Below are 11,177 nucleotides of genomic sequence, written 5' to 3' on the forward strand. Positions count from 1 at the left end.
TCTGAGGATCGTTTGAAGCCGTTGAAGACAGATGTCATTTCCGACGGCTGACCTTCAGATGGTCAGAAATAATACGGCCGTCGTCTTCTGTTTTCTTGTTGTGAATCGCATCCAAAATAAACAAGTAGTTGTAAAGATGCATGTATTTACCCTAGCAAAAAAAACTCACAAAAAAGGATCAGCAACGACGACGGTTTATTACTCGTTGCGAACCGACGGCTCCAGACGGGGGGAGCCTGTTCCACAGATATGGCGGCCACAACCATATTTATGAGCCTGTCCCCCGTCTGGAGCCGTCGGTTCGCCTATATTTATGACCCTTGCTCCTCTCACATGACTCTGCACATAAAAGGATCAGCAACGACGACGGTTTATTACTCTCGTGTCTCTCTCCGATCCTCTCACTTTTTCCGAGGCTGTGCATAAAAGGAACAAGCAAAAGAGTCTTCTAGCTCACTTTTTGCACGCTTCCTCTCCTCCTACTACTACTTTCTGCGATCAGATTCAGAGAGGCTACACCATCGAGGCAAGTACGACGCGCATAGCTAGGTAGCTACCACCGCCTGCTTATATATATACTATTACTTTGCCGTGCACTGCACTGGCACTGCACTTCCTTCCTTCTCCCTGCGCGCGGCGGCCATCAATGGGGGACGGCCAGTGCGAGCTCGTGGTCGACAACCACTGCCAGCTCCGGCACCGCCTTGACCTGTCTGGAGCCGAGGACCTCTTCAGCGTCATCGGGACGTGGGAGGAGCGCACGGACGACGGCGGCGCCGGTGATGGTGGTGGAGGCGGTTCTTCTGCGCCTGCTATGCGAGCTTATAGGCAGATAAGCTGCAGTGCTGGCGCCGTGGCGGCGACTAGGCTGACTGGGAAGAGCCGGCGGCGCACGGGCGAGGAGGAGGAGGAGAAAGGCAGTGGCGGCAGCGCTCCCGGGCCCGCGCATAAGAAGCACAATAAGGCGGGTTCAGCGGTGACAGACGACGACGAGGGGGCGCCGAAGATTTCACATGTGGCGGTGGAGCGCAACCGGAGGAAGCAGATGAACGAGCACCTCACCGTGCTGCGCTCGCTCATGCCCTGCTTCTACGTCAAGAGGGTAAGGGAAGACTATACGTTTATAGCCAAGTCTACTACTAGTCTACTACCTTTCTATCAGGCATTCTATATACTTTTGACTTGCTAATTAAGTATTTTTCTCGTTCCCACTTATACTAAAGTAGCCAAACCTATGGACACAGTGTGTGCTACTTAGGACATATACAGTGGTGTTTAATATAGAGACTCTTGATATGTTTAAAGTGGTATTTGTAAAAAAAATCGTGGAGCCGTCTCTTTAGGAAGAGACGCATCTGTCTCGTAACTTAAGTAGCAACAAACGTCTCACTTCCCACTGTTGTTCTATCGATCTGATGTTGTACAAACACATTACTTCTGTATTTATTAATAAACTATATTTATAGACGCTTCATTGTATAATAGAGTCTTAGTTATTTCTTGCTTGGAGAACCGTTTTGGTGTCTCTCCACTGTACATGCGTTTAGCAATGCATGCATATTGTTTGAATGCATGCATCTTTGATTTCCATGTATGCACGCTGAACGAAGTATGCATATATGCGTCCGTGTATATATATGCATGTGTGTCTTTTTGGTTGAGAAGTTTGGTGGCGTATAATATGCAGTTCCAACTTCTACCTCGTAAAACTGCAGGGAGACCAAGCGTCCATCATAGGAGGGGTGGTGGACTACATCAAGGAGCTTCAGCAGGTGCTGCGTTCGCTGGAGGCTAAGAAGCACCGCAAGGCGTATGCGGAGCAGGTGCTGAGCCCGCGGCCTTCAGCAGGTGGCGTGTCGACGTCGGTATCGGCGGCCAGCCCGCGGCATCTCGCCGTCAAGTCCGTGGCGCCGCTCAGCCCTCGAATGGCGGTTCCCATAAGCCCCCGGACGCCGACCCCGGGCAGCCCTTACAAGGCAGCTGCATCCGGCGTGGCTGGATGCTGCAGGCTACCACTACTCCCGCCCTACATGCTGTCGTCGTCGGCGGCGGCGGCTGCGGCGTCCTACTCGCATGATCAGCAGCAGCACTACTCCACGCAGACGACGACGTACCTGCCGACCCTAGACAGCCTTGTGACCGAACTCGCCACGCAGCAGGCAGCTTGCAGGCCAGCGGCGGCGGCGGCCGGGCTCGCCCTCCCCGACGTGAAGGTGGAGTTTGCAGGGCCCAACCTCGTGCTCAAGACGGTGTCTCACCGCGCGCCGGGGCAGGCGCTCAAGATCATCGCCGCACTCGAGAGTCTCTCGCTGCAGATCCTTCACGTCAGCGTTAGCGCCGTGGACGACACCATGCTGCACTCCTTCACCATTAAGGTATGTAGCCTACATGCATTATATTATACATACACATGTAAATATATGTTTCTCTCTCTCCCTCTCTCTATATACATGCAGTTATATTATACATACACATGTGGATTGGGTGGTATTGAGTAGGTTTAAATCCATACCAAGTCAAACTATATTCCAATACACTTTAATCCACATGAAATTGGAATAACCGAAAAAGACCTTAATCCGATCGTGCTCAACCCTCTGGCACACCAACGTTAATCTCCACTCACCCGTTCCTCTCTCGCGGCGACACCTCCCTTCCCGATAACTAACTCCCCCGTCATGCTGACTCACCGCAACAACCGCCTCCCATCCTCGACTCATCACCTTGAATTGCCGATCAAGAACGTTTGAAGACATTTTTGTGTTGCATCTAAGTCGTTCAAGCATTGTAGGATTGAATTTAAGTCATTCCTTACAATTTATAGTATTTAAAACATTATATGTTACATCTAACTCATTCATGTTGTTGCGGTGTTGAAACTAAGTCACTACTTCCAACTCACAGTATTTAAGACATTATATGTTGGCTCTAGATCACTTTTGATAATACAATATTGAATAGCATGTCAAGTATCACAGGGGTAGATCAGATCAATTTTGTCGAGTCTAGGACATGCTCGGTCCTCACTTGGGCATGCGTGGATAACTCGATTGGATGCATTTAGTTGGGTTCGTGTGATGGACCATTGGTTCATCACTATAGGTAACAAATAGCGTGCACACATATACATTTATATATTTACATCATTATATACTCTAATAATGTAAAATTTCATATTTTTAATTCATCCTATATTAAGAGATAAAAACAAAAAAATGTATCCAATATGAAGAATTTTATAAAAAATAATATAACACTTTATATCTTCTAACTTACGATGTATCAGAAATTGAAGATGAATAAATTGGTAGAGTATATAATAAAGTACATCGATCTATAATTTTTGTAAAGAGAGTTTTTATATAATTTTTATAGTTTGACTACAGTAAGCTTAAATCCACAATGTAAATATACACACAACAACTTGTGCCCCCCCCCCCCACCCCACCGAATAAGATCTAATAGCAACAAATAAATTGGTAGATGCAACATACAGAATCATGTGGGTATTAACACAACGTATTAAAAGATGGACAGAAGGATGTTGCGTACGCACATCTGCTCACAAGAAACAAGAAGACTAATATGTGTGTATTTTTAAGGCACTCACACTGCTGAATCAAGGATGGGCCAGGCTGGAGAGCAGGCATTCAATTGGGAGCAGTACTAGTATGTATTAGGATGTCCTCATTTCATGTGAGCTCTCTGAGTCTTTGTGTAGCATACTATTCAAACTCTCCGGGAAATAACCATGAAAAAAAAATTTAAAACATCTGTCGTCCAACCATTATTGTTTCATACCAGCTTGGATATACGGCATATATGCATGGGACGTGCCATGCATCTGGGTTAATTACTCTCCCAAACAAAGTTTTAAATGGATCGCGGATCGAATCGATTGGTTTCTTCATAAATTAAGTGTCATAGTAGTGCGTGTATGTATAGTACGGTCTAGCTCGGTTCTACCTGGACATATCTAGTGCTGCACAGTTCGAATACATACAGCACGTACGGTTAGTGGTGTGCAATATGCACAAATTAAACAGTGAACAGTGTTAGGTACTACTGATTTGGAAATGTTATGTGTCCATCATGAGCAGTAGTGTGCGTGAGAGCCATGATTTTTGTCCTCAAACAGTTGACAGGTCTGTAGCTCAGATCCTTGCTGATGCAAACTATGCATGAGTACCAACAGGGCGGTCCTGACAAATCGGGGCCGGAACAAAATCTAAATAAGGGACCCTTATTTATAACATATTAATAATATGTAATATATGTTACTAATAAATACTCAAATATGTATAAAAATATCCATCTCAATTAAAATATATATATAATCTATATGGATACTTTAAAATTTTCTTCTAATATGTCTCGATGTGAAGTCATTGATAATGACATCAATATCAATTTTACCCACTAAAAGCCTTCTCGATATATAAAGTAGCCAAACTATTTAGTCTTTCTTGCGACAATTTAAACCTTCAATATTTCTTCAGCAACTTCAACTTTAAAAAGCTCCTTTTGTTTGAAGCGATCTGCTAATGGATGACGCCACATATATATATTAGCAGCCGCTAGGTGACGGGAGATGAGAATAAATAGTTGTGTGCGCTGTGTGGGGTTAAGCACTCTGAACCTGTTATTTATCACAAAGATCATTTATGTGTTGGAACTAAATATCAACTATGCATAGTAATACGCTTTTGGCCTACCCTACGGAAGATAGGGTCCCACGAAATCCGCGGGGGGGGGGGGGGGGGGGGGGGGGGGGGTGGTGGATCGAGGCCGCCCCCCTCCAGTAACGGCCCTGAGTAGCAATATATATCATGCTGCCATGCATATGTAGTTTCATGAATACATGCATATAGCCTCTAGATATGAGCTATATAAGCTTGTCATTCTTGCATCTAATCTTTAGAAATTAATTGAAAAAGTTCCTTGTTGTGTGCATGTATTATCGTGGTTTAATTTTATCGACGGCGACCTATATATGTGTCCATAGATTTTAAAGAAGAAAAAATGTCTGACAATGCTTGGCTTCCTTTCTTATTTTTCGTGTACAGATTGGGATCGAGTGCGAGCTTAGCGCGGAGGAGCTTGTGCAGGAAATTCAGCAAACGTTATTGTGATAACGTACGCGTGGGGGTTGCTTTACTGCTTGCATTGGCTACCTGCATGCATGCACAGACATAAAACTGCATGCCTACATCCATGGCTTTCCAGGCAGCTTCACCATTAACAGGAGATGGGCAGCTAGGGTGCAATAATCTGCGTGGCGCTGTCATGTATAAGCTGTAGGCTCTACTAGTTTATAGTTACAGATCAGGGCTATTTCGATCTGTCTTTTAGATGCCAGCACAGTATGCTAGAGATAGCTGTTATATGTCTTGTTTTCTACTGCAGAATAATGGGTCAATTTCGATCTTCATCGACCTGTACATACGTTCTTTCTCTTCTATATCTACGTACCCTCTTGTTCTCATGCTTTTGCACTTGCATGATACGTACATATACATGCATAGCACGAACCTAATGTGGCGTACGTACGTGTGCGGTTATTTATAAATAGTCCTGCTTTTAGTTCCAAATAATTAAGTATCTATATATTGTCTCCGTATTACGTCCATGGCTAGCTCCATGCATGGCAACTCTCTATGCGGTTACTTACTACACTAACCTATGGTTACTGCTACAGTGCTACTTTTCTAGACGGTTAGGTTGTCAGCCGATCGTGTAAAATAGAGAATTTGCACTATATATTATATTTTTTATAGAGTGAAGATTAAAATATATAGGGGATGAGATAAAAATGAGATAATATAGCTACTCGAGACAATCTTAGTATTGGATAACTGATACTGCCCTTTTCATAGATGGGTTAATGTTGGATAACTACACTAGTACAGATAAGCTCTATAGTGGCGGTCGTAAACCTATTTACAGTGGCGTTTTTCGTAACCGCCAGCGTTAGGAGTCAGTAGAAATCACAATTTTTACAGGCGGGTAACTGAGAACCACCAGTGGAAATCGATTTTCACTATCGGTCGGCGTAATAAAACCGCCAGTGAAAATCGTTTCCAGGAAACATAAAACAGATTTTTAAAATAGTAAAAAAATATTTTTATTAAGGAGACCTCGCGGCCCGCCCACCCACTTGTTCGTCTCCGTCGAAGTCGCAGGTCGCGGAATTTTTCGTGCACTACACAGTTGCTAGGAATCGAACCCCTGACCTCATCCTCACGCGTACCCTCATCTATCACTCCGGCTATGGCATGCTTTGTGTTTAGCGTGTAGTTTTGTTGCCCACATATTACAACTAACTGAGTGTAAATTGCTTGTTTGAGACCGTAAACGAATTCAAATAAAACAGTTGTCAACTACAAAGTTGAATAATTTTTGAAGTTCTAAAACTTTCATTTTGACACTTTTTTCATCCGAGGTCGTTTGCAAAATTTGAATTTTAAATTTGACAAATTTAGATACAATTTTTTAGAGCCGAAATGATTTCAAATAAAAAAGTTATCAACTACAAAGTTTTATAATTTTTAGATATATACAACTTTTATTTTGATAGTTTCATCATACGAGGTCGTTTGAAAAACTCGAAAAATTAAGGATAAAAATGATTTCTAGTGGCGGTTTCTTAAGAAAACCGCCACTAGAAATCGATTTCTACAGGCGGTTTCTTAAGAAAACCGCCACTAGAAATCATAGATTTCTACATGCGGTTTCTATAAGGAACCGCCTCTAGAAATATATGATTTCTAGTGGCGGTTTTCTTAAGAAACCGCCACTAAAAATAGCACAGGCGGTTGATAACCGAATCCGCCTATAAAAATATAACGCACCGCAGGCTTTGAGTCTTTTTCTACTAGTGGCTAGTTAGCTTGACTTGTTGTGCATGGCCCGTTACGATAACATAATAATATATCATAAAATGAAATAATTTTTAGGGTCACCAATTTCTTTTGTCGGTCAAGATTGAACTCTTGATGAATCTCTACTATATAAATCACCAGTTTCCACAGTTGCCACCGTCGGTGTGCCCTCCAACATTTGTAACTGGTAAAAAGTGTGATATCATGGCCTCTGGGATAGTGATATCCTCGCCCAAGGCTTAATACAATTAATAGAGTATTCATACAAACAATGTGCATTTTTTCGGAAGCTTATCTCGAAAGAACCTCCAAGTTAAGCATGCTTGGCTTGGAGCAATTTGAGAAGGGTGACCGACGGAGAAGTTTTCTCGGGTGCGCATGAGTGAGGACAAAGTGCGGATAAAAGACTCGTGTTGGTCTGTGGGGACGATATATGATCCTAGAGAGCTGCCAGGAGTAACACTACAGGAAACACATAAATTTTCGTGGGCCGTGTTATTTTCGTCGGCCGGCCCACGAAAATACGGATGTTATTTTCGTCGGCCTCGTGACCGACGAAAATGTGGCGTATTTTCGTGGGCCGGGGTATATTTTCGAGGGCAGGCCCACGAAAATACGGAAGTTATTTTCGTGGGCCTCTGGACCGACGAAAATGTGGCGTATTTTCGTCGGCCTCACTGAGGCCGACGAAAATAGTGGCCCTAAATCGTCCATCTCGGCCTGCCGCACTCGCTCGTTCGTCCAAATCCCGCCGCGCCGCACTCAGCCCGGCCTTCTCGCTCATGTCTGGCGCACTCAGCCACAGCTAGCCTACCACCCGACCACCCACCGCCGCCGCCGCCGGCCTGCTCCCAACCACAAGTCCAGGAGGACGCCACTTCGATCCGCCGCAGGGAGGCAGGCGCCCCCGCCCCCCGCCAGGCTCCATCTCCGGATCCCATCGCCTGGCGGCTCGGTTCAATCTGGTACGTTCCCTTCCGATCATCTGGTCTTGTTAGTGCGCACACCCACGTGCGTTGGACAAAAGGTTGCTATTAGCATTCAATTCCTTGCATCTCGTGGGTTGCTAAAGATGTCATCGATATACTGTACCGCGTGGTTACCACGTGTGTTTGAGATGCTTCAGTGCAGACCTACAAAAGGTGTAAACCAGAGATTTTGTAACTTGAACCAGTGGTAACAACAGCAGTGCTTAGAAAAGGAAATATAACACAACAATGGATGAGCACAAATACAAAACTAAAGCATGAAATTCCAGAAGCATGAATTCATATTACCAACCTCCGCTGCGTGCATCCGAGAGTGAATATTTTTGTTTTCAAACTGTCAATCCTGCTAAGCCTAAAGACAAAGCAAAGTCGAGGTAGAAAATTTAGTTGCAATGACTTAAGATAAAAATCAATAAGTAGCAAATAATGCTCAACACGATAATACAGAAGTACCGGTCCTCAAGGGGAACATAAGGCACCCATGCCATCTTCATCGCCTTCATTGGCACTATTTCCTCATTTTCCCTTTGGACAGAGTTTATGCCAATTTTGTCTGATGGAGGGAAAGGGCAGTCTACCTGCAAATAAAAGAGTTCAAGTGTCAAATGAGACCCACACCACCCAGAGACTATATTTGACCCATTGAGCCATCATAAATACATATGTAAAAAGCAATACTTGTCACTGCATTTTAGAGTCAAAACACTAATGAGAAGGAAAATATCACCAGCCAAAAACTTTTATGTGGACATCACCAATATTATTAAAGAACAAAAATGATTTATAAGGTATTAAATCTGCTACCAAAATATAGTCCCATTGGTAATATCAGTGAACAAATTAGATTAAGTCCCTAGACTTTTTTACTTTCAAATGTTTGTCATAGTTTTTAATCTTAAAGACTGATATTTTCAATGATGTGTGGTTGACAGTACTAAATAAAAATTGGAAACACCCACCCACCAAAGATGGTATGAATTGTTTGCTAATGCAAAAGTACAAACAGGATTGCTAATTTGTTTACCTGGCATAGATATGACCTAGATGAGTAGATTATATTTTCATGTCCAGCAGTTATGTGGTTTGCTTCTATGGCTAGTGGCTAGCTGGTATCCCCCCCAACAAGTACGGCGAACCTTATTTACTTTCAATAAAAACAGAATTATCCCATGATAAAGAGCTAGATGTTCATCATAAGATGGTGTGGAACTACAGGGGCCGTTTTCAATAGGTGTGTTTCTAATAACATGTTTTGGGACTCAAAATCATGGAATAAATATACACACAGGATAAGTGTCCAGCCAAGAGGGTAGACAAGAACTTACAGCAACTACAATTGGAATAAGCACTATCTTTGATTCGCCATTAACATCCAATAGTTGGGCTGCATGACAGCAGGAGCCAATTAGTCTTGTATGGAACAATAGTCAGCAGGCTCATAAAACTAGTAAGCAAATGAAACAAATGAGTGAATGACCTATACTAAAATCCACTTTATAAATCTAGCACATAAGTAGTGTTGTGCAGATAGAATTGTCGAAATTACTAAACTAATAGCTCTTCAAGTTTAAATTGAGATTAAAATTAGCCCAGATAGCACTGGTGTAAAATATTACAAAGACTAACAAACATACATCAAGGACTAATGGCAGCAAATTAACTCCAGAAACTAGCTGAAAACGAAGTGCACTTACGCTCAGTGCTTCCAAACAGATAAACTGTTTTACCATGAAGCTCGCCCCCTTCTTCTAAGGCTTTCTGTTCACCAATAACAACCACATTCATTATGAAGGTGGAACTAAGTACTCAAAAGCAAAATGGATTAAAAGATTAACTTCAATCGCCATACCTCTAAATTTTCAAAGCTCCAGTTGAACTCCTTTATCTTATCAATGTTTTCCCACTGCAGATGATATTGCGAGGTATATAAGTTGTTAGGACAAAACTGTGAGCTATGTCCAAATGTGGGTCACTAACATACACACTACTACAAATGAAAGAAGGGAGGGATGGGAACAAACCTCAGTACCGACAGGAAAAGAAGATAACCATAGATCCTCCTGAACATAGCAACAAATCATTAGTCAAAAACTCAAAATGCACGTAAAGTAAATAGCAACATCATCATGTAGAGCAGTCAAACACAATCTAAATTGCTATTGTAAATTTCCAAAAAACAAACCTGTTCTTTTCAAGCCAACATGTAAAACAATCAGCCAACTAAGTAATATGATTGGCGCATTCATATGAGTAAACAAACAGTTAAACTACTCAGCCCTAAAACTTTTGTAATATGATTGTTGCATTTTCTTTTGTAATATGAGTGTTGTGCTCGTTTTGTAGTCATGAGAGTGTTTAGAGGCATTTTACTCCCAAGTTCCTGTAGAACCAAGTCTTTCCCACTTTATAAAACTTGTTCTCATTACTAAGTTCTTCAACTTAGCTATAGCAACTTTAGTCCAAAACCACTTGCATTAATAACAAATGAGCTCCAAAGTAGACATCATTCACTGATTTCAGGTTTCAGCCACTGAACCAAATTCAGTTACAGAAATGCCTAGCAGCTAATCTTTGGGGGCATTTTTCTCCACTTTTTATGTGGGAACAAGCCAAAGTCACTTAAAGAAACTTGTTCACCATCATATAGGCTTCAAGTCAAAGTCACTTAAAGTCACTTTTTATGTGGGAACAAGCCAAAGTCACTTTTTATGTTGAAAGGCCATCTTTTATGTTGAAAGGCCATCTGTGGGTGTTACTTTGGTGGTGCTGATTGATTGAGGCAATATAATTCGTCGGCCTCTGGACCGACGAAAATGTGGCGTATTTTCGTCGGCCTCAGCCTAGCCGACGAAAATAAGTCATTAATTTATATTAGTTATCTTGTCGTGTTGTGATTAGTTTAACTGTTGTTTGCTTTAATTCAAATTTATATTTGTCTCCGAGTTATTTTTTAATGTTTAGAGTTTAGTTTTAATCGTTAACCGTAGCGAACCGTATGTGTCACCCGTTCGGGAACGGCGAACGTCACATTGGCTTGTGAGGTTTGCCGTTCCGGAATTGTCCACGTATTTTGGACAGCCTGAGAGTGTAGGCCGATGTAACACTATAAAAATCATTAAATAAAAGTAATACATTTAGTTATTAATGATATTTATGGTAATAAATTTCTTTTAAGTATTTGTTATTTATGTGTATTTGGAATGATTTTTGATTACTCATAATTGATTTTAGATATTGAATAGCATTTCCTCTTAAATAAAAATTCACATAACTAATATAATAATTATTAGTCCAAAAATAAATATTT

At 42.0% G+C, this 11,177-nt stretch overlaps 2 protein-coding genes across 2 annotated transcripts; one reads left to right on the plus strand and one right to left on the minus strand.

Annotated features, from left to right (window-relative positions):
* Positions 1-390: 390 nt before the first annotated feature.
* Positions 391-5,429, plus strand: LOC100381548 (uncharacterized). Its single transcript, NM_001174375.1, has 3 exons — positions 391-1,102; positions 1,716-2,375; positions 5,067-5,429. Exons 1-3 carry the CDS (start codon positions 647-649, stop codon positions 5,130-5,132), a joined length of 1,182 nt encoding a protein of 393 aa, NP_001167846.1. The 5' UTR covers positions 391-646; the 3' UTR covers positions 5,133-5,429.
* A 2,551-nt stretch (positions 5,430-7,980) lies between these two features.
* On the minus strand, positions 7,981-9,968 carry LOC103628508 (protein HEAT INTOLERANT 4). The gene is made up of 7 exons (XM_008648696.2): positions 9,892-9,968; positions 9,720-9,773; positions 9,565-9,628; positions 9,196-9,254; positions 8,324-8,448; positions 8,163-8,222; positions 7,981-8,014 (listed from the first exon to the last, which is right to left on the minus strand). The coding sequence occupies exons 1-7, from the start codon at positions 9,949-9,951 to the stop codon at positions 7,981-7,983; spliced, it is 456 nt and encodes a 151-aa protein (XP_008646918.2). The 5' UTR covers positions 9,952-9,968.
* Between the last annotated feature and the right edge of the window lie 1,209 nt (positions 9,969-11,177).

This window comes from Zea mays, chromosome 5 (assembly GCF_902167145.1).
Source record: "Zea mays cultivar B73 chromosome 5, Zm-B73-REFERENCE-NAM-5.0, whole genome shotgun sequence".
Taxonomy (NCBI): domain Eukaryota; kingdom Viridiplantae; phylum Streptophyta; class Magnoliopsida; order Poales; family Poaceae; genus Zea; species Zea mays.